This window comes from Struthio camelus, chromosome 3 (genome assembly GCF_040807025.1).
Source record: "Struthio camelus isolate bStrCam1 chromosome 3, bStrCam1.hap1, whole genome shotgun sequence".
Taxonomy (NCBI): domain Eukaryota; kingdom Metazoa; phylum Chordata; class Aves; order Struthioniformes; family Struthionidae; genus Struthio; species Struthio camelus.
Window position 1 is genome coordinate 60,777,084 of NC_090944.1, and position 23,631 is coordinate 60,800,714.

General features: G+C 42.8%; 1 protein-coding gene across 6 annotated transcripts in view; it reads right to left on the reverse strand.

Annotated features, from left to right (window-relative positions):
- CDK19 (cyclin dependent kinase 19) overlaps positions 1 to 12,375 on the reverse strand; it is a 134,859-nt gene extending 122,484 nt beyond the window's left edge. For 2 of the 6 annotated variants that reach the window (XR_011140169.1, XM_068938036.1), the window contains exon 1: positions 11,645 to 12,363. Coding sequence is in view for 2 of the 6 variants with exons in the window: in XM_068938036.1 (XP_068794137.1) it covers positions 11,645 to 11,772 (128 nt within the window). In the remaining 4 variants the exon portion in view is untranslated. Of the gene's footprint in view, positions 1 to 5,222; positions 5,290 to 11,644 lie in introns of those variants that run through there. The other 4 variants (XM_068938032.1, XM_068938035.1, XM_068938034.1 and 1 more) reach the window with 4 other exon arrangements.
- Between the last annotated feature and the right edge of the window lie 11,256 nt (positions 12,376 to 23,631).

The window sequence follows — 23,631 nt, forward strand, 5'->3', positions numbered from 1 at the left end:
TGACGCTTTCTATGCCATAAAATACACACCTTTGTCCAACTATAATTTGATTAGACTGGAGGATACAGGTCTCTATTAATTCAGCATAAGATGACTGGAACTGTTCCAGCACCATTAGACGTAATCTAACCATATCCTCTTCCTCCTTTCCCGTAACTTCTATTTCAGAAAACTAAAGGTGAATCTTTACAGCATAGGTACCTCCTGACTGTTAACAACGGTTTCAGACTATTTCACAGTCACAACCACAGGCAGGCTTTTAAAGACCTCTGTTAACAACAGACCTCTGGAAAATATGTTATCCAAATTTTAGCCTTCACACTACTACAACAAAACTTATTTGTAAGGAAAGAGAGCACGACTTCAGACACTGCCGCTGTCATTCCAACTCTATCGATGAAGACTGACAGAGACCTCAACCAGCCACGGGGCTGTTGCCATTGCTAAAATTAGACTGGCTTCAAAATATCTTGGGTGACTGAGAACTGTGAATTCCATACGAGTAGGTCTCTCTTGCAACAGATTGGCATAAGCAGACTCGACAGCCTGTTCATAAAGGTAAAAACTGAAGCGTCCACATTAAACTTTGAAGATTGCAAAATTATTCTGCCACTCCAGATAATTTCTTCCTGCATTTGCTATGCTAAAGCAAGGGATGGAGCTGCATCTGTTCTTATTTCTTTATGGGCAGGCTTGATTACAGATAACGAGCAGACTCAGGAAACATACCCCTTTTGGCAGACATTGTGCATATGAGGATTTGTTACCTTAAAATAAGGAGCAGCAGTAAGGAGGAAAAAAGCCTGTGAAATAAATGGGTAACAAGATTTATCAGTGAATTATAAACCAAGGCCAGAGACGTACGGTCCTTTAGACTAAGTCAAAAAGAATCTGTCGGTTTGTTTCACAAAATCACTTATTAGAAGAATGTTTGTGACTAACCAGACATGTCAATAACATCAGCTGTCTGTTTTTTTCTGCAATTTTCTAAGAGTGGGCCCTAAATCTATACTATAAAAACATATAGTCCAGCTATGACCTGCTTAATGTGCATTATGTCTCTTGCACTCTGGTGCATATCTGACTAAATGCCACTGCTTGGATAAGTGGGAAATTACTATGAAAACATAAAAAACTAGGAAGCTTGTATTTCTTTTTGATCTCTTTGACAAGAACCTTTGTTTGAAATGCACTGAATGTGGACTTCTTCTAAACCCTTACTACGCGTTAGGTTCACCTGCAGTAGATCAAAGAAAGATTACTGACTCAATGTAAGACGTATCGGAAGGACGAGAGCCCACAAACCTGCAGTTATTTAGTTCTCCTTTCCTACCTCGTGACATAACCAAATGCTCCCTCTAAGTCATGTAAAAGATCCAGATTTATGCGAGAGACCTGTCATACCACCTCTGTTCCTTTCCTCAGACTTTTCAACTCAAGTGATCTAATATGTGAAATCCTAAATTTACCAGGGTCACGTGAGAGCTTACTAACACAACATGGATGCAATTCCTAGCTGAAGAACTTGCCTTTCTGCTCAAAGCTGTAATCTGAATCACTAGTAAGAAGCAAGACCCAACGATCTGTAAGGGCAGAATGAGACAGAGTACATTTCCTGCAGCCGAAAAATTGCCAAGTAGAAAAACACCCTCATGAAAGATAACAAGGAGCGGAACAAAAATCTACATCGTCACTGTTAGGTCCAATTTAATTCATTCTGAAGGCGAAAAAAAGTCACCATTGCTAATGGAGTATCTTCCTTTTGTTCCTCACGTCAATGCTGGGAGATCAGGATTTCAAATAGTTACAGATGTCTTTATTTCAACCACTGACTAAGAACGTCTTATTACTTCCCCACAATTAGCAAGGTCTTCAGTCAGCAGCCACATCTGTTCCTGGAAACCTTAGTCAGGTTCTGTTTTCTTTGAACTTTAAAAGTGTGCATCCCATAGTGAGAACAGGCTTTTCCCCTCTTTCAGTAGCTTAAGACCATAGTTTATCTAAAGTTTTACACTGGCACTTTTTTCCAATCACTGAACTCGAGCTAAAGGTAGAATAAGCGGCATTCAACTCTTAATGGTTTTTGGACTGATCTGAACTGAAGGTCAAATTAAATTTGATAATTTGTCTACCTCTTTCTCATTCGGAGCATGACAGAGTTCGGCAAAGGAAAAAACTGACTGTCCTCTAGCATGACTGGTTTTAATCAAAGGTATGAACATAAAGCTAACTTTGAAGTCTCTAATGCCCTTGAGAAGGTAGCAACAACTCATACAGGAGCGCTCTCTCTGAGGAAAAGAAACATTCAAAAACACAGGCTGAAATCCACCGTCAGCTGCACTAATGATAATGAACACAAAGCCACAAACGTGGCATTTTTTTTTGAGTGCATGAGGTACTAAATCTTAGCCTGAATCTGTGGTAATCCATGGAAGGATTATGACAGGCGAGAATTTTGTCTAGACGCCTTTTGAATATGCAGAATTCATGGACTTGCGTCTGTAAGATAAGAAGCCTCTCTCCAAAGACTCCCCTTACGAGTCAAACAGCTAATCTCACATTGCTAGAATTTCACGTATGAGTGGCCTTCAAACCGTCCGCTCCTTTCAGGCACGTGGACTCTGTGACATACCAAAGAGGCATGAGGGTCAAGGATGACTGCAGTCTGAACGGAGTCCCAGCGTTACCTGTGTGAATGCTCTCGAGTGCTCTTTAGGACAGGGAAAGAAAGGACGGACAAAATAGACAGAAAACCTTCTGGCCACATAAGGATTGGCTTTTTCTGCAGTTCAGGCACAAGCAAACCAGATATATTGCTTCAAAACAGCAAAAGTGTCCTCTACTGAGATATTCTACCTCTAGATGGAGTTTCCATTCCAGGTGATCTAGCTTCTGCTTCCGAGTCAATTGCCTGTAACATTTTTTTTTTTTACTTGACTCTAAAAAGAAATCAATAGCATCTCAAGTCGGCAGGGAATGAAGACAACAAAATAATCCCCCATGCAAGGCGCAGTTTACAGGAACCTAAGTTCAAAACCACACTGTATGAGGCTATCCCAATTCACATCTGTGCTCTGATTTAGACCAAATCCCTTACCCTTAACTCCCAGCTCGCACTGAAAGCCATAGCTATTGCTTTGCCTATTGGAAACCCTGACCCCAGCGTGTTTCATCTACCAGATGAACAACTCTGAATAATTTTCCAAAATCAGAAACTTTGTGGAGAACAAATGACAACTGAGGGAGAAACAAGCAGCTGTGCAGCAGCCTTATTCCAGAATATCCATGAAACAAAACTGTTAATTCCAGAAAAGACAGAGGCAAACACAAGTAATGCCCTTCAGAGATCAACTATTTTCAGTATTCTCAGCTCCTCCAATCTTTCTCACAATAAAAAAGACAGTTTTGTTTTCTGAATTTAAAAAAAAAAAAAAAGTCAGACTCCAATTTCACGAAGGTCAGTTAACACCATCTCCCCAACATTCCTTTCAAACAGGCAGTGTCTTGTGGGATGTACTATTTCTCAAATATTTACTCAAGGAAAAAAAAAAAAAAAGAAGAAGAAGTTTCAGCTAAGCCAAAGAATTGTGCTCCCACAGAAAAGTCTAAGAAAATATTAATGAGAAATTCACATACAAAAGTAACTCTCAGCTGATTTAAAGACTATCACAAGACTTTTTGATAATGTTTGACCGATTCTAGAGGTTTCTCTTTCTGTATTTTTTTTTCCTTGAATCTGTTGAGATAACTGAAGTTCACAAGAACATCGGTTAACATTTTTATCTGTCAGTTTTTTAAACTTACGGTTAAGCGATACATATAAGCACAGTCCCCAGAGCTGGGAGGTCTTTTATAAACCTAAATTATTCAGATACATTTCATTCCTAAGTCAATTCAAACCAGTAAGTTTTCTGCATTTGCTACACAAGTAGAAATTGTTCTTTATTTCCTAAAGTCACATGCTGAGTTAGCCAATTTGTTCTAAAAGCAGTTGTCCTAGACTGGTTTCAGAATTCCTTCCGGCAAACACACTGTTACTGAAACAAATAAATCTTTTTAAGTTCTAACACTTTGTTTCAGTAAAAGAGACTGAAATATGCAGTCTGTGTCAGTTCTTGCACGCCAGCGAAAAAGCTCAAGACACGACACATCTTGGGACGCAGAATGTAAGAGCTGACAGTCGCTTCTTGTAAAGATCCCTTCCTACATACTATACTCATGGACCATACTACCTCCTGAGCTGTACCTGAAGCAGCACAGCATGTCTACATACAAATAATTTTATTTCACAAGCTGGAATGCATCAGCTAAAAGACAGAGGAGAAATAAAGAGGCCCTCTGATCCCATTTCTAAGCTGTGAGCGTATATCCTTGAAAATAACTTCCAAGAGGTATTTTCAAAATATATGGGAAAATTTAACGTTACTGAACAAGGCTCTAGGGAAATTTGGTCAGGACATTCCAGAGAAATTCTAGTTGCATGTGCTTATAGATCTGTACCATTCTGATTCACAGCACTTCTTTTTCTAAATAAAAAAAAACCCTCCACATCATGCACGTGATAATATTCATCTTGAAAGTAAATTTATGAAAGAAACTTTGCATCACGTCTGCCTACAATATAATGGATTAGATGGCATGACCCTGAAATATCTCTACACACTAAATTTCCACAGTAAAGTTTGTATGAGAAGTATTTAACTCCTAATCTAGTGCCTGCTCTACCTTACTTTGCCTCTTTTACCATCAGGGGTGCAGAGGGGAATCTCCTCCTCTCAAGCTCTTGCTTCTTTTTCCTGTAGCATTATTAGAAAACTTTTAACTTCCCCACCCTGTAACAGGAAACTTCTTATCCTCTTCATCTCTTCCAAAAGCAAACCCTAAATCTTGAAAGTTTTTCCCTCTTCGCTTATTATAGGCTAACTTATGCAGCGAGCCTGCAAGCTGGGCGATTTCTTTTTCCCCTTCCCAAACGCAACCTCTCCTGCTTCTCGTCACCCACACTCATCTCATTTCTTCCTCAACCTCCTGCCGCCACGGCAATACTTTTGTGCTTGCCATGGTAGAAAATGAAACACTAGCTTAACAGGATTTGTATTCTGAAAGGCTATGAGCTGTACAGCCCATCTCTACACCCACGGCTTCAGAGAAAGTAGAAGGATCGAATAGCTATGGGAGGGATCGTACGCAAGAGCCTGGGGAAAGCAGTAAAAACTACTCACCAGCACTTACTCTGCCCTCTTGGGCAGGAAGCAGAGCCACAGCACAGTTGTACTACCAGCTTGCACTGGGGCACAATTACGAAATACTTGCAAACTCTTCCTAATACAGGGTTTTTCCATCAGAACGCACTGCAGACTTCTACTCACGTGTATTAAGAGCGCTCAGTACTAACAAGTGTTTTTAGCATGTACACCTAGTATTTAGGTTTACTGAGAGTTTCTGGTGATGGCCTGTAGTCGTTCTACTTTCCCCGAGACAAAAAGTTTCATTAAGGGGGGGGAAGGGGGGAAGAAAAAAAGATGACGACAATATACAGTGAGGAGTAAAATACAACTTTTCACATAGCATCACGGGTAGAGTTTTTGCTGCACAGGAAGGTAATTGTTCAGGAATTGTTCATCACCAAACATAATGCTCTCTGAATGAGGTCAATACTTCTGTGCTTTAGTGTGCCACCAGATCACATGAGTAAACAGCAACTACAACTGACAACTCAAATTTTTTAAATCCAAGACAGACAACGTTAATAGCGAAAAGAACGAAATTTAAATAAATAACATTATAGACTGAAGTATGTTACAAGTACGTACTTGTATTGGTACCTAATACTCCAGCTTCACCTTCCAGAGTATAATCTTAGCCACACCAATGATCTGCCTCTCTCTTTAACAGTAAATGTCACTGCAGTACACACACTCATTTCCCTGTGCTTTTACGCACCACTTTACACAAGTTCATTTGTGATGCTCGTCAACTCAAAGGCAGGTTTACCTTCCTGATGTACATATGTTACGTTACCTTAGAAATTTCAATCCTGAACAACAACACGGAGAGAAGCGTACACAAACTACTGCTATACTAATATATTTGCTATTTAACAGAATAAACAGATTACCCATGCCTTTCCTACACTTAAAGGTTAAATCACCATCATAGTGATTTCTATCACAAACGTGACTAGATACAGCCTCTGAACAACATAACTATACCAGCAGAAGAGAACACAACCATAGCGAGCCTCGCCAGCAGAAAGCCTTTTTTTTTTCCAATACAGCTGTGCCTCATAGCATTCTATTTTTCCCTTAATCATTAACCTTTATCTTTATCAGTATTTCTCACTTCTGCTCTAAACAAGTAAGACTCAAACCTCAAAAAGAATACTAACAGAAACAAAAAGCTAATATGACTACAACCAAAACTGGCACTTCTAGGGTTAGATTATACACTCGCTTGGACTATGCATTTCCCCTTTTCTCCTCCTATGCCCCTTTCCTAGCTTTCACTTGACTTTTCCGTGGACCGACAGGCTGTAAGCGCTTCAGACTAGCGTTCAGAACTTTACGTGAACGCTTTGGCTCACCAACATCGCAGAGGAGCAAAACAGACTCCTCTCTAGGTACAAGCTTACAGTTCTCATCAGCTGGGGTGAGGAAGAAAGGGAGAAGAAATCAATTCCATTTACTTTTCCTTCCTCCTACACCTGTACCTTATAATGATATTTATGAACTTGTACCATCGTTCCCCCATTTCCAAAAGGGAATTCCACATTGAGCAGTTGAGGCGAAACCATTTTATAGCCTGACTGCCTGGTCTGAAAGTTACAGAGACACCATTAACAACCATGTAATATGACAGTTACAAACAGTGACTTTCTTCCCCAAAAAAACCCAAAAAACAAAACAAAAAAAACCCCTTCACCTACATGACTGTATTAGCATATAAATCTATGCTATTCATTCAACTCCTACACTGTATTAATCAATAGTGATTTTATTATTGCAGTAAAGTACAGGGCAATGCCCAAACTCTTTATACTTGCCAAAGTATACAACGGCAGGACGGTCTACAGAAGCAGCACCAGCTACCAAACAGTACACAAGTCTGGGAGCTGCTAAGAGTAAGACTTCCGGCCCTTCTGCTATGGCTCTTCCATGATCATGGAAGCCAAGCACTCTGCATTACCATCATTCCTTCTGTAACAAGCCTGATACAGCTACCAGCTTTTTAAAAGCTGTTTTTGAAATATATATAGGTTAGAAATATTAAGCACGTGGATATTTGGAAAATGAAAAAAAAAAATATATATATATATATATGCATACATGCATATATATACACACACATACATACAGAGTTGATAATTTTATTTTAATAACCTCTGTTGCCCAAACCCAGGTAGTGAGCCAAAGAGAAATAACGCAGTCATACAGCAGCATGAAAGGGAGCAGCCTGCTCTGTTAGGTTTGTTTAAAGGTAAGCAGAAGCAGCAACCACTAGAAAGCTTTTATACACACGAAACACTCAGGATCAGCATCAGCTTTTACAAGTCCTACATCTGCTCTTGGTGTTACAGAGCGAAGAACAGAACGGCCCGTTTTCTACTTGACTTCGGAGTCCCATTATTCCCTGCATGTTCCTGACTAATCAGGAACGTTATCTTTTCACCATGCTGACTTGTCCAAACATCCTCCTACAGGTAAGCAGACATAGGGATGAAGGAACAGAAATACTCATTAGCGGCCCGAACTGACAGATTGATCTCTCCTGAAGAAAGAAAGGAAATAATTCGGGTACACTGAGATTCCAACCCTCACTTCATCCTGAAAATTGCCTCCCGCTGCCCTGATAAAGAGGTATATGAGGTCAATCAACCAAAAGCACCATTGTGGCATAAACTGTGATCAAAGAAACAGCAAGGAACGTAACGAGGAGAGGTAAGACATGAAACTACTCACATTTTCCTAACCATGACTAGAAAAATGGCACACTTTTTTTTATTGGACAAAGGTGAACAAGCCTCCAAAAAAGCGTTAGCAAAGTCAACAGGACGGTTTGAGGCAGAACCTACACAGAAAAATCATAGCAGATTTTCCAGCTACATAAAGAACTAAATACTTAATACTGACAACTAAATGGCAACCATGAGGTTTATCTCTACATCGCTATTTCCCCCCTCAAAGCCTTTGGTCGAGTTTTTGTGTACACTGAAATAAAACACCAGATAACTTACATAAAAACTTATTTTCTACCCCTACTACAGAGATATTAATGAAAGATCTCCAAAACCAGGTGCCTAATTTAGTTAAATGCATAAGGAAGGTAATGCTTCTAGACCTCATCAGACCACACAAACACTACCAAAGTAAATGAGAACTGCAGACTGCAGGTGCTCAGCATCTTTAAGAATACGCTCATTCAGTAAATGCAAATGTCGAACTGGTATTGTTCAAACCTGACTCCCTATTTAAAAAAAAAAAAAAAAAGCCTTTTAAAAGTTAACTGTCATAGAAATCAATCAGCTCCCTAGATGCATGCCCAAATGATATTCCACTCCAGGCTGAAAAAGCCAAACTAAGTTGTTACTATGATTAAAAACTGCTTTTATGCACAAGCCATTCACTGAGATCTAAGCAATGCAACCACTTTTTTTTTTTTCCAACAAGCGTTTTATCGAACAGCTTGCCAAGCTCCATATAAACACATTTTACTATTTCATAAAGTTTATATGCCAAGTTTTTGAAACATGAAGTGACAAGCTCTCAGTGGAAATTCTGCAGAGCTACAAGGTTCTTGTTGCCCTCAGACTCGTGAGGCTGTAAATTGACTAGAAGAAGAAAGCAGCCAGAGTGTTTTTAGCTTATGCAAGAATGCTTTGCAAATTTGAAATACTGAAAGAGTCTCTATGATCTCCAAGAGAAAAATTCCTTTACATGAGCCCCAAAATCCCCCAGCGATCAGCACAATAGAAATACGCATCACTGCTGGGTTGCTGTTGCCAGCACTGGAAAACAGTTACCCTCTGTCATTACGGACCCCTCCGTTAAGAAATAACACTAAAGATCTTCCTCCCTGTACACTTATTTTATCTATCTTTTTTCATAAGGAAATCACTCTATTTTAATGATTGATGTTATTCCCGAAATTTTTCTAACTTGTTCACACCTTATACACAACAAAGTTCCTGAAGTTACACAAAAGTAATTGAGTTGAACTCAGTGATGCCATAAAAAAGAAAAACAAAAAAGGGAGATTAACTCACTTCCATGCCTCATGAAGCGAAACCTCTGACTATATAGTACGGTATGTATCTGTGTCATCACATTATATTGCAGTTCAATCTAATTGACTGCCTACTGAAACTTTTCACTACCTTTTACCAGTAAACCTTCTTACAGCTCAATGTCTCCTTCGGATTATCTCCAGTTCTGACACATTAGCGACCTTTTTGCCATGTTTACTTTTGTTTTGCTTCCCATTTGTATTTCTAGTTATTATATGGACTTTGAAGACTTGTCCCTTATGGTACTTTCTAACATCAGTATCAGAAATCAATTCTGATTCAGAAGCAAATCTGTTACTAGCGAAAGAAACGAGGCAGGTAAGTTAGAGACAGACATCAAACAATTTATTTTGTAAAACAGAAAACTCACAGTTCTATCTTTTTTATGCTGTTCTTACAAATAGTAATTGTAGGATCACTATAACAAAGAACAGCAGAAAACACTTCATTAGCATTTTGAGTGTTTTACAGTATAGTTTCCTCTCATGTATCCTTACATATAAATTAAAAAAAAAAAAAGAAAACAACTACTAAACCCATAAATAATATTAAGGGAGCTCAGAGGCAGCTGTAGTACCCAGAAAGGCTTCAGAGTTTCTTTTCAAAGTTAACTAGGCTTTATTATTCTTAAGGTTGCAGAGCAAGCTGCAGTCAGAATCAGAGCTCAGATTTCTCAGCGTTCAGTCCTCCACCTGAACTAGCATGCTGCCTTTCAGTTATTAATCTCTTTGATGCTGTATCCTCTTAACTCAGAGCTTAAACTTTCAAGACAGACATGAATGCAGTTTACTCCTACCAAAAATTCCCTGGACTTCTCTATTAATCTAAAGCAGCACTCCATTAGCTGCTCCCAGAACTTCAAAAACAAAAGAATAAAAAGTTTGCCCTTTTTCCATATTCAGTCAATTCTTTTTCAAAGTTTCAATTGCCTGTATGGAACACAACTGCTCTTCAGTTTTCTGTTAGAAAGACATAACCTCACATTTACATGCACGTTTGTTAAAGCTTTACAGCATGCTTAAAACATTTCTATAAGTGAAGTTCATCCATGCGCACTATTCACGCACCACACTGCCGAAGTGCTTCATGGCTCTTTTTAAAAGAAAAGGGGTCACATTCAGAAGCCGCACCTGCAGAGGTGCCCTGCTCCAGCCTCAGAAGGACTGCTCCTCAATGACTGCATAACCGGTGTTATCCGGTGCACTCTCAACCCACGCTACAGTGAGAATGGTATCCATGGGACATCTATCCAGTCCGCTGTCTTTTCATCAGAGAAAACAAGACTGCTTAGGCAACATATGTGGGTTCAACGGCCCCTCTGGATCTAGCCTACAGCCAGGCAGGTAGGAGCACGAGCAGGCAGCGTGCTTCCGCACGGAAAAGGGGGAGACACCTCCCGCACATCCGCGCAACCTCCTGCCGCAAGTTGCCATTACATAAAACTTGGCCTGCAAGAAGCACCTGAGACGCGTTGCAAAACCCAGGCTGCCCTGACTGATGCAAGATGCACCTGGGTGCCCGGAGCCGGCCGTCAGGACGCAGCTCAAGCACTTCTCGGGTTTTACCTTGGGCCAGGCTTGCGCACGCCCGGCTCAAGGAGGGAGCTGCGGGAGCTGCCGCCTGCGGCTGGGCGGTCAGGCCTCCCACGGACCCGGCTGCCCTCGTCCTTACGGTCCCTGCAAGTTCTCACAGCGGAGTATCCAAATGCCAATGCAGCCATATAAAACAGGAAACAGGTGATGGGAAACACGATATAAAAAACAAACAAACAAACGAGAGGACGAGAGTCACAGCGTGTGACCCGCCACCCTGCAGCCTGCAACGCCGCCCGCGCCGGGGGCCTTCGCCGGCAGCCCGCGCAGAGCCGCCCCGCGTCTCTCAGAGGCCGAGCTCGTTGAAAATCGGGCGTTTTCTTGTTTTCTGCAGCCTGAGAAGAGGAAAAAAAAAAAAAAAAAAGAGCAGCGGGGAAGAGCCGCAAGGCAGACGGGGTCCGGCGCTGCCAGCCGAGGACAGGTTAACTTTCCCTCGGCGGCGAGGCCAGCGCTCCCTTGCCACCAACAGCTTTCGGCGCGGCCAGACCTGCGGCTCCCCGTCAATAAGACTAAGCAAATAAATAAACAAATAAATAAACAAATAAACAAGCAAACAAATAAATTAGGACTGCGAGCAGGCTCGGGCCAAGCTTGAGCCCAGGCCAGGCAGGGAACTGGGGTGGCCGGCGACTGCCGGGACCGGCGGGGGGACCCGGCCCGGGCCTGGGCCCGCTCCGGGCGCTGCCCCGGGGTAGGGGGGAACCGGGACCGGGAGGGGGGGGGGGAGGGGGGGCCGCGGGCGCCGCCCCGGGACCGGCGCGGCCCTTACCCGTCCTTGCGGCGGGCCTTGTAGACGTGCCCGTAGGTGCCTCTGCCCACTTTGCAGCCCTCGTACTCGAACAGATCCTCCACCCGCTCGCGCTCGGCCGCCAGCTTGGATTTGAACTCGTAGTCCATGTCTCGCCCATGGGCGGGGAGGGACGGGGAAAGGTGGGGGGGGGGGGAAACGCGACGGCGACGGGCAGCCGGATCAGCACCCCCGGCACTCGCAGCCCCCTCCCGGCACCGCCATTTCCGGGGTTTTGAGACGGGGGGACGGTTTGTTTTTGTTTTGGTTTGGGGCTTTTTGGCGGGGGGAGGGGGTGCGCTCCGCTGCCACCCGCTTCAACTAGGCTCCTCGCCGCGCGGCGCGGGGGATGCCGGGAGTCGTAGTGCAGCTGCGGGCACCGGGCACAGCGCCGCGGGCGGGACTGGCGGCGCGAGAACTACAGCTCCCAGCATGCTCCGCGCCTCCCCCGGCCAGGCTGCGCCGGCGCACTACGCTCCCTGGAGACGCCGAGCGTTTCAGCGGCCGCTGGGAACTTGCTGACTCTTCACATTGCTGAGCAGAGGCGGGAGCGGCGAGCGCGGCCGGGCTCGAAGCCTGTCGCCGGGAGGGCGCACGCCTTGCCCGCGCCGCCGCCGCCGCGCCTGGCTGCGCTCATCGGGCCGCGGCGCGCCGGGCGCGAAAGAGCGCGGCGACTTGTTTATCCCACGAGCTGCCACTCAAGGCCTGGCCCCGCCCCCTGCTCGTTGCCGAGCCCTGATTGGCCGGCATGGCCCCGCCCCCCAGCTGCGGGCGGCAGCTCCCCACCGGCGGCCCCGGCCGGTGGTGGCGGGTCGGGCTGGGTTTTGGTAGCCGCCCTGCCCGGCGCCGGCTGTACCGCTGCGCCGGGCCCGGCTCGTGGGCTGTTTCGAGGCAGCCACCGAGGCCGGGGAGGGTTGGGGGGAGCTGCTGCCCGCCTGGAGGGCGGCGGTGAGGCGCCAGGAGCGGCTGTTGCCGCGGGCGCCCCGGCGCTGCTGAGGGGCGGCGGGCGGCGCGCGGGAGCGGCCGTTGGGCGGCGGCCGCCGCCGGGGGCTCTCGGGTCCCGGCCCGGCCTCGCCAGCGACACCCTCAGCAAACAGTCAGCAGAGCGAGCGCTTCGTGCTGGGCTTGCCGGTCGCTGGGGGATGTGTGGGGCCCCCCATGGAGTGCTCGCCTGTGGGGCTGCTCGCCTTTGATGGCGAATTAGGCTGAAGAGTTCAAAGCTTGGTTTAGCTTTACGGCGCCGCTTGTGTTTCGTGTGGTTCGGTATTACCGCGAGTTCTTGGAAACAGCTAGGTGTAGTCTGTCGTGGCTGAACAAACTCATTTTTCATCATACTAACAATCAGAGGGACAGATTGCAGCATTTGCATTCAAATACTAACTCTCTCCTGCTAATGACAACTTTGCATTACGTGTCCGAACTGAAAAGGTTTGTCCCTTCAGCCTTAAACATAGATTTTTTTTTTTTTTTAAATAGGGTACTACTTTGAGATGTCATGTTACGTATTTTGAGTTCATGGGAATACTTAGGCCTTAAAAAGCTCTATTTCAATACATTTTTCTCCTTCAGGGTGTTCTTTGGGAAAAAAAGACATTATTCTGTGTGAGCTCATTTGCATTATAGAAGCACCATGGAAAACTAATCAAATATCAAGGTTATATCCTGCCCTACAAGCAAGTAATAAAACAATCCCTACTTCGTGTACTCAGTGTATAACAAGCGGCAGTGAGTGACTATAATTAGAAAAAGGGAAGAGAGTAAAATGAAGGAGGCTGTACATGTAAGGAAGCCATCTCGGTTCACCACCTGCACAGCCAGCTTTAGCTGCTTAGCTAGATGGAAAGTTCTTCCAATGCATAACCCATTGTTACGCATTGTATGGGAGGGATAGACTAGCTGATGAGAAGTTGCCATCTCTGACAAAGCGAAGGGAGGGGTCAACTGCGCAGTAAGATACTCTATGTGATTACTAGGGCATAGCTAAGTCATGATTTCCTAACCAGAAGTTTGTTTCTCAAACAATGGCAGAAGGCGTATAATCATTCTGAAGAGATTATGTCTTTCAGAAAATGACAGATGATTCAACTTTCCTCTTGTGTCAGGTTTCTAACAATCAGAATTCTTAAAAAACCTCATTATTCCTTTACCCAAATAATATTTTCCAGAGAACTACAAACACTTTTTTTTGCAGTTGCAGATACGGATCTTTCTGAACAAGGCCTGGTCATGAGCTGGCAAATTTCCTAAACATCTTAGAGAGAGGACTATTTGTCCTTCAGCATCAACATTAAAGACATTTGCCAAAAAGACCATTTAAATTTTTGAAAAGCTCTCAAGTCTTTAGTCACCTAGTAATCAAATCCACCACTGAGAAGGAAGGGACATAGACTTAAAAAGACAAGCACATCTGCATAGAAGGTTGTGTTACCTAGGTGTAGTAATCTAGTCCTAAAGGTCACAAGGAATAAGGAATACCTTGCCTATTGGTAACAATGAACTCTGCAAAGTTCCTGTTGCCCTCTTTGACCGAAACAACGTTGTTTTGTATTGCATCTTCATCACTAACATAATTGTTTTGTCCTCTCTCGGTTCTGCCGTGGAACGACAAGACTAAGTCATCGTATGTCTGCAACATCAGTGAAAGGGGGGCTACCTAAGAGCACACACAGTTACAGAGGCTCAGCTAGGCTGACGTTTGTTAAGTCAAAATTTTTATTCCATAAACTGATCGTGTTTTGTCGGCAAACGTTTTGCCGCTCACTGCTGCTACTGGCTGCCCAATAGAAACCTCTCTAACAGGTGGAAGCCTTTTTTTTTTTTTTTTTAATTTCTAGCCTACATTTCTTTGTGACCAGTCTGCATCTATCTTTTCTTCTTGTGCAAATAGTGCCCTTAAGTAGCCTTTCTCTCTCTCTCGTGTGTATCCTCTGCCAAAAGTATTTATAGACAGCAATCTCATCCGCACATAGCCTTTATGTTACTGGACTAAACAAGCCGTGCTGTTCTCATTCCCCTCATTAAATAGGCTGCGCTTTCTTTTCATCATTCTGAAAACGCCTTATGGTATATGCAAACCCTGCAAAGGAGAATTTATTTTAAATATTTCATGTAGCAAGTATGCTGTTAAGTCCTAAATGCATGTTTCATTTGAGTCCAAGATAACCTTACCAATTTACAGAAATAGTTAAATAAAACTACTCTATTCACTTTTATCCAGCAATTCAGTCCCTCAGCAACAAGCTAGAAGGTGTATACTTTCAATTATTTTACCCCTGAGAGGTTTGTGGCTGCTTAATAATTCGCAGCGAGAGAAACAAAATGTGACTCCCTCTTACTACTGCACCAAAAACCACCAGTTTGACTGATGCAACGCGAGTTAGGTAAAACTCAGAATGTTAATGTTGTATGTGCTCCTATTCCTTCTCTCATGGCATAGCCCTGTTTCCAGTTTCTAGGCCCTTAGGCTGGCCGCATAAAAGCCATTTGAAGCACAAAATTAACTAAGCAGTCCTAGGTTTAGCCCAGCTCAAGAGTCAGTAAGAACGAGGGTGCCTTCTCGCTTGGAGATGGCAAAAGTTTTAGCAATTCCTGGCTATGAGATTGGAATGGGCACTTTTTTGGTGTTTTTTTTGGGGGGGGAGGGGGGGAGTTGGAACACATGGCAGGATTCTGCCTCATGTTCATAGGGATGAGAAAACTCTTGTTCTGGGTACACATGGTGAGGCTCGCTGGAGAACAGCAGGCTGGAATCTCCTCTCTCTGTCGCTCCTACAGGAAGAGCAGGGGTGGGCAGTAATTTACAGAACGCAGAGAAATCTTTGAGTGGCTGCAAGTGGCTTAAGAGGAAGAGGAAAAACAGTACTGTGGCATTTCCATTGCTTTTTCATGTTAGCAGAATGACTGTGATGCTAGTAATATGTAGGGAATAGCTTTCACTTTTTCAAAAGTCTGGCAAACGAGACTTTGGCTGAGTTAAAAGTACAGATTGGAGGGAAAAAGAATCAGATTGTATTTCTGAGCTGTTTGGAGTATTTCCAATTACTGAACACCAAGTTGACACTGATCCTGTTTTGAGAGATTATATTCCTGTGTAAATGGCTGTTGGTTTTTCAGATGGTATTTCTACCATTCTACCCCAGGCTTTTGAATCTATTATCGTATTTTCTAACCTAGTCAAAAGTGAAACAAATGCAACATTTTTAATATATAATGTTCTATCCTCTGTTAATTATGCTGTTACAGAAAGTCTGAAGAGCCCCACCAAATAAAATAGAAATGACAGGCTTGCAGATTGCAAGCATGACTTTTTTCCAGTCTGACAACTTAGCTGAAGATGCAGGACTGTTGCTTGTCAGAGTAACCATTCCTTCAAAATCTTGAGTCACTGAGGCTAAGTAGCGCCCAGACTGTTGAAGAGGAAAAGTGTTTCAAGCAAGACTGAAAGCTGAGGAAGTGAACATTCTTACCAATTCTCTAATCAACTCTCGAAGACAGAGGAGACATGAAACTCATACATCTCAGAAGTCCAAGGAAATAAGAGCAGAGAAAATTCAGAAGGAATAGAGGCTTCACATGATCTGTGTTACCATCCCTACAGAAGCAGAGGAGAGCTAATAGTTCTATTCCAGAAAGCATTACAAATATATCTGGAATTTTTAAACTTATTAGCACGAGCATGTGAAGAGTCTAATGGAAGTGGGATGTCAGAGGATTTCTAACAGAGATAGATTAGAAAATCTTTAACTGGATATGAGTTTAAACATCAGTCTCAATAAAACTTTAAATTTTGGAATAGCTTATATCATTGAACTTCAGAATACCTATAACAGTATTAACCTTATTTTATAGGCTTAGAAAATAAAGCATATAAGGTACTCGGTTACCAACATTTTACAGTAAAGCTAGAGAGCATGCTAGGAATAGAAGACGGGAGACTTCTGCTCTCATGATATAATAATTTGGCTAACTTTAATTTTTTTTATATTCATTTTTATAGTATCATAATCAAAATACTACTAAAATAGAAACCTTGTGCTGTTTTTCTTGAGTATAACCCAAGAGCCTGGTCTCAAAATAGGCTTCATGTGTTTTCTTTGAAGAAAATGAAAACCCTCCCAAAATCACAAAAGCTATTCCCTGCCTTCTCTTGACCGAATGGCAAGACTAAACAGTTACCTCACAAAAGACAAGGGAATGCAGTGTTCAGCAGCTAAAGAACAGCGGGACACAACAAAGTAAAAGTGAATAATTCTGCATTGCACAGTGTGCACAGTTCATCACTGTGCAACTACAACTCAGCCTTATTATTAGTCAGCTAGCATATCTTTCTTAGCATATCCACTTACTCCCTGTGAATCGTGAAGCAAGGCTTTTGAGTTCATTTCTTTCGGGGTACAGCATGCTGTATAGCATGTTTGCTTCGATTTGTCAGAAAAAGCAAAGAGGGAGTACTATTAACTAATGCCATTATAGTCACACTGAATAGTCAGCGTGACAGCTGGTTTAGTTCAGTGTCTGAAGCCGAGATTTAGAGAAGGCCTTGAATTCTAAAAATGTAGGAGTTTCCTGTAATCAAGGAGAAAGCACAAACTCTAATTCTGAATAGAAGAGACAAAAATTTCCTACGTGTGAGCTGCACAATCAGTGTAACAGAACTTCCTTGCTTTGTTGGTATACACGGTTCTGATCTGCATGCGTCATTGGCATACTTATTGCAGCACCACAGCATTGCACATATTACTATTTTCCTGACGTAGGTCAGAGTTTCCAGAGGCTGAAATAACTCTGAACTTCCCAGTAGAATCCATTGATCTTCTTCCATGAACTCGGAAAGAGAGTAGGATGTGATGAAAAGAAAGATGTTTGTTTAGTTTCTAGGGCAAATATACTTAAAAGCATATATAGACAGAATATAGCAAAACTGCATAGTGTGATACCTGCCTGAAGTCAAATCTGTTCCCGCAGAAGAAATGGAACTGTGCTAAACAGACAACGCCAGCACAGTAGTAACTATTTTGTTTTCAGCTGTTTCCATTGGATATAAATAATTTTAGTCCACTGTGCTGGGAGTATTCATCCTAAAGACAAGTTATTACAAGTCTATAAAACTGTATTTTGTTTTAGTATTGCTTCTAGCCAAATAGATTGCAATGTACTATGGCAAGTGTTTTCAACAGTAAATGTTCAAAAGCACTTTAATAAGTTGCCTTTGGATAGGACGCGTGGGACAAGAAGGGACTTAAATTGCACCAATAAGATGTATGTATAGGAAAAACTGTGAGTGGTAAAGAGCTATATACTGAAAATGTCTGGAGAGATTGTGTAATCACTAGATTAGGATTAAAACCATGAGATATTTTTAAGAAAAATTTAGATAAACCTCTGTCAGAAATCTTGTAGGTAGGCTAGAGTAACGTGATGGGGAAAGGGGATAAAAATTAGATTTTTTATGTTTCTTTCCAGATGTGTCGTTCTGTAATTCTATTCTATCCTTCTGAGAGCTCTTATGACATAAGATGGAGTGCCATCTCACAGATGAACCAGTTAAAAAACAGGAAACAAAAGGCAGAAGTAAAACATGAGTTTTCATGACAGAGTGGTCATCCCTGAAGGATTTGTACTTAAAGCTGTGCTGTTCACAGTTCATGAATGAACTAGGAAAAAGTATGAGTGATGATGATGTGTCAACAGATGAAGAACATACATAATAATTCAGATGTAAACCTGAGGTAACAGTGCTGCAAGAAGAACTCACGACACTGTGTGAGTTGTGGTAGTTGACGTGCAGCGTTGCAAAGTGCAATGTAACGCACCTAGGGGAAGAACCATACATGCATGATGATGGGCCCTAAAATAGCTAATATTAGGAGAAAGTCTTGGAGTTACTATGAATAGTTCTCTCAGCATGAATTCAGTGCTCAGAAGTGCCTAACAGGACAAAAACGGTAGAATTTATTAGGATATTGCATTCAGTTCTAATCATTCCATCTCCAAATCCATATAGTAGAATTTGATAAGATTCAATGTTGGATAACCAAAATCCAACACCTCAGCAATATGAAATGGCAAAATCTTGGAATACAAATACATTAGCAGCTATTAAACACAAGATCCTGCCCCAGGCTCAGTCAGTTCCCCAGTTTCAGATTACTGGAAGCAGAGAAGGCATACAGAAGGGATTATCGCTATGTGTTTGCCCTTTTCTTGTACTTTTTCTTTATGTGCTAAATGGGCCATTGGTCTTACAGCCATTCCTGTAATCGTAGGAGGAGAAACTAAATAAATTTGGGTTCATTAGCTGGGAGAATAAATGGCTATTGGGGAGGGTGTTGATACATGACGAAAATAAGCTGATGCAAAGGAGACTAGATAAACTTAAATCAATACAGCCTAATTTGTGCCTGTTAAGTACAGTGGTCTAGAGGAAACGTCCAGCTCACAAAGTCACTAAAATTCTGCTTGCTAGAAGCTGAGAGAATATATTAACAAAAAAACTGTCCATCTAAGGGCTGAATCAGGCAGGCAGGACAATTCCACCGTGCCTGTGAATGATTTTGAACTTGGCATACTATGGTGCAATTAGATTTAGGAAAACCTAAGAATAACTCCTAGGTTGAGAGCCTTGATATGTCACTGAAATGCTGTTTCTCTTGCTTCCACTCTAATTTTATTATTTCCTAACTCTGTCCGTGCCTTAATGGCAAAATCCTAAATTATCTAGATTCCAGAATGGTATTTACAGCCAAATAGGAAATGACAGAATTGGCTGCTGGCTCACTACACTGAAGAAGCTGAGCAGCCCTGAATTTTAAAAGAAAGCCAGATGGTTCAGCGGGAGCAGGAACGAGAAGTGCCGTTGTCATATATTGTTTTATTTCTTTGCGACCAGGTTTTATATCTGTAAGACAAGGCAGAGTATTTCCCCACCTTTAGGAAAACTTTGGATGAAAGTATTGCTAAAACTATCATTTAGCTTTACCAACTATATCCATCTTGATTGAAAAGGATTTGCAGTCAGCCAAATTGCAGTCAGCCTATAAGAAAGAACTGTCCAAAATCTTTTCACACCACATTATGATCTTGTCACTGCAACTCAGAAAAAAGACTGAGATAGATACCTACCGCTAATGTCATGTGCAGAAATGACGAGGCACTGACTGTTGAAGCGAAAGTACTTTTTGGTATGAACCCTTGTCACCAGACTTGAAACAGTTTAATCATAAACTCCTGCAGTGCTTCTAGCTGCATAAAGTATCAAGGAGAAGGTGACTTGACTTTGGCCTCCCAGAAGATACAGAATCAAGATTTTATGCAAGGGAAGAAAGGGATGGTGCGTCCATGGGCAATCACTAGCTGTTTTTACTACGGAACGTGATTGCCCTTGCTGCTGAGAAAGGCTTCTTGTCTTATCACTAGCTTCTGTATCATCCTTACTGCAAATTCTATACATAGACACTCGGGAAAACTAAGACAATTGAAATATTAAATTAATGCACCTAAGCTGAAGTACTTTCAACTCCCATGTTATGGGAGTGAATGTTTTTGTTTTTGTGAAGGATAAAGTGCCCTTGTGTCTCTGTAGCCTGTGATAGGCAAGCACATAGGAGAGAAGGAGAAAAAAATAGGATGCGTCTTACTAGGCTGATTGCCTTGCCACGGCTCTCATCTCCTACTTTGGATGTGGAAACTACCAAATCCTCACTGGGAGGATTGGGTGAAAGAAGTCACGGTTCATTTTCTCTTTCCTATCTACTGGTGTCAGCAAGAAGGTAGTATGGGTCTCAAAAGGATTAACAAACTGAAAATGGTCCCTGTTGTGTGAACCAACCAACCAAAATTTACTTCTCCTCCAGATTCTTAAGGCAGGTGTAGGCATCAGATAGCTCTTAAACCACATAAAGCTTGTGTGTGGCTTCTGCAAGAGCTGCACCGTATGACAGAGCAGATAGTGCAAGGGCAGCAGTTGCTGGATAATTTATATGTCCAGCTGTTAGGAAAAAGCAAACAAACTGGAGCTGCTGAAGCCAAAATTACCCTGTTGCCTTGGACCCAGCTCCACTCTACAGCAGAATGGTTTTCGACAGCCCTTATAAAAGCACTTTTCAGAGTTTGCCTTCTCCTTAGCATAATGAGGTAAGTCACGTGAACTTGAGCTTTCATCTCATCATCTTTCCTGTATTTGAAACTGTTTTGTTTGGTTCTACACAGCACATATGAAGCCAAACCAAAATCTTCTTCTGATTCAAGTTTTCTTACCATTAGGTAAATGTATGGCAAAATGGGTTCCTCTGCTGACCCTATGGCTTCTGAAGGGTTGTTGGCATTTGGATTCTGCAGGTGTTTGAGCTTTTCAGGGCTGTGATGCAAAAAGCAAGGGGAGAAATGGCTTTTTGATTGTATCATAATTTCACTGTGAAGAGACATAAGTTTTAGGGGGGTGAAATTCAAATGCTGGTTAAATCAAAAAGAGCTTCAGTAGTAACGTAATGGAGACAGTGCTTACCCCAAAGTCTGTTCCAAACTGCATTATTAACACAGGAAAACTACATTAGAGTTGTGTCTCAACTCGTATGTCTATAAAGTAGAAACAATAATATTTATTCATCCTTAATGTGACTTTTACAAGGCTAAATTTATTTGAAAGCCCTGGACGGAAAGCTCAAAGCTCAAAGTATTAACCATTATTTCATAGTTATTATTTTATTACTGCAAGATGATAATCGCTGGTGCAAATAGAACTTTCTTCATATATGCTATTGAGTCCTTCACTTAAAATGGATTCTTTGGTATAACATAAAACAAAAGGAATTGTAACTTTAACATCCTTGTCGTAGGACAAGCATCCTTGAAAGAGAAAATATTGTGATATCAGTGATAACATAAATAATAGCAGCAGACTGGCATCAAGTTACCAGTTTGTTTGGACTTGTGAATTCCTGAATACTGTGTGTATTGAACTGGATACTTATAGAAAAGATACACTAATAGACAGCTTTTTTTTTTTTTAATGGTGACTGTTGTGCTAGTTATATTAAGCGTACTTCTCTCGTGCTGAGCCCACCTCAGTCTGTTTAATTTCCATATATTTGAGTCTTTGGCTCAAATCGTGCCCAGGTAGAGAGCAAGTTGTGCTGCTAAAAAGTGGCAGAAATGAAGCCCTGGCTTCTTTGGATATGTGTCCCATGTTCTGTCCTTTCCCTCCGCAACAGCTCCGGCTCCCCGCCCATCATCAGTCTTCCCTTCCCCCACTGTCCACAGCTCCCTCTTTCTGCCTCCCAGCTACCAGCTGGGTGAGAACCAAGGTGATGTTGGTTTTGAGCTAGGCATGTGCTGGCTGGTAGGAAACTAAACATAATAAATAACCTTTGAGCTGCAGCCTTTCAGTCAGGGTAATAAATTGAAGGAAATGATCTTTCCTTTATGAAGCCCCTTAGTTTCATGGTTCTTGTAGGAATTTGATTTCTTTAAGATTTCTATTTCTGCATCAGTGTGACCAAAATTGACTCATGGGTTCAAAAGCTACTAGAGAGGGTCTGACAAGATAGGTAGGCAAATAGCATAATCACCTAAGCCCTATTTCCTAAGGCTTACAGCCACAGAGAAGTACCCTGTGATGATACAATAGATACAATTCCTATTAGTTTATAAATGAGGTTTGAGGACAGAAGATCTGGGCAAGATGCAGAATATTGGTCTCAGACATTTCCCTAATATGTAGAACATTCAGGGTAGATCTTCGTAATCACGAGAGCCCTGCAACTTTGCCAATAACACCGGTAACTCCACAGTATTTGATTATACCATCATATCAGAAAAAAAAAAAAAAATCCTTTCCGTATTTTCCTAATTCCCCAGAGCCATTTATTGGTGTCATAGCAGGGAGATTACTATTGTTTTGCTATATCAGGATTAAGACAGGAGTTAGTGGAGACCAGGATGACATTACAAGAGCCAACACATGAGTCTCTGTTAAGAGTCTCTGCTCCAGCAGTTCGGCATTAAACCATAATTTTCCAAAATTGTACTTTGTTGTCAGGACCTAGGGTTTTTAGTTTGTAAATGGAAAAAAAGAAAAAAGTATTCATAGGTACATACTACTCTACAACCCTAATGAATGAAACATTTTCACTGCCTTTAGACCTTGCTGCAGGCCAGGGCGCACAGCAAGGGCCAGAGAGAGTTCTGGGTGTAGGGGAGGGGGGTGCTGAGTCCCCTCTGTGGTGTTGTGCACCCCTCCGCTATGTACATTGGGCCCCCAGTGTTCTTTTAGATAAAAAAGCAGCAGCCTTCTTGCCGCTTTTTTCTCCAAGACATCAGCAAAGTCACCATGGTCATCTGGCAGTGCTGCTGGCAGGGATCCAGCGGCCATGGCAGAAGCACGGTCGTGATCTAGGGGTATCATACTGGGTATGGGTATGGCATAAGCATGGCCTTCCGTTGCAGTCTTCCTGGAGGTCGGCATGGGGGTCCCGACAGCAGGGCTGTGGAGGTCATTTGGCTGGACGATGGCTCCTGCAGTGGAGCCAGGGACATGAGAATCCCTAGACCAAGCTGTTCAGAGCCCTGCGGCAGAGGAGGCGGTCCCCGGTGGCTCCTGGGCAGGCCCCTGCTCTCAGACCGCCTTGCGTCTCCCTTTCCCACTGGGAAGCACGAGGATCCGAGGAGCCAGGCAGTGACAGTGCGCTGCTCCCATAACCAGGGCAGCCTTGGGCTGATGGAAAGAGGGACAGGGTAGGCAGGACAGGGAAGGACTGCGTCTCAGTGCTAAGGTGCCAGGGTTATCCTATGGGGAACAGTCTTGTGGGTGATGGGCCCCCCATGGGGTCTCCTTCCATCTGTAGCCATGACAGTGGTTGCGGTGGATTGGGGTCGGTGGGGATCTGGGCACCCTGGGCAAATTCAGAGGCCGCAAAGCTATGAGAGGTCCCAGAGTCCACCAAAGCATCAATTTGAATAGTGCATCCCCCCAG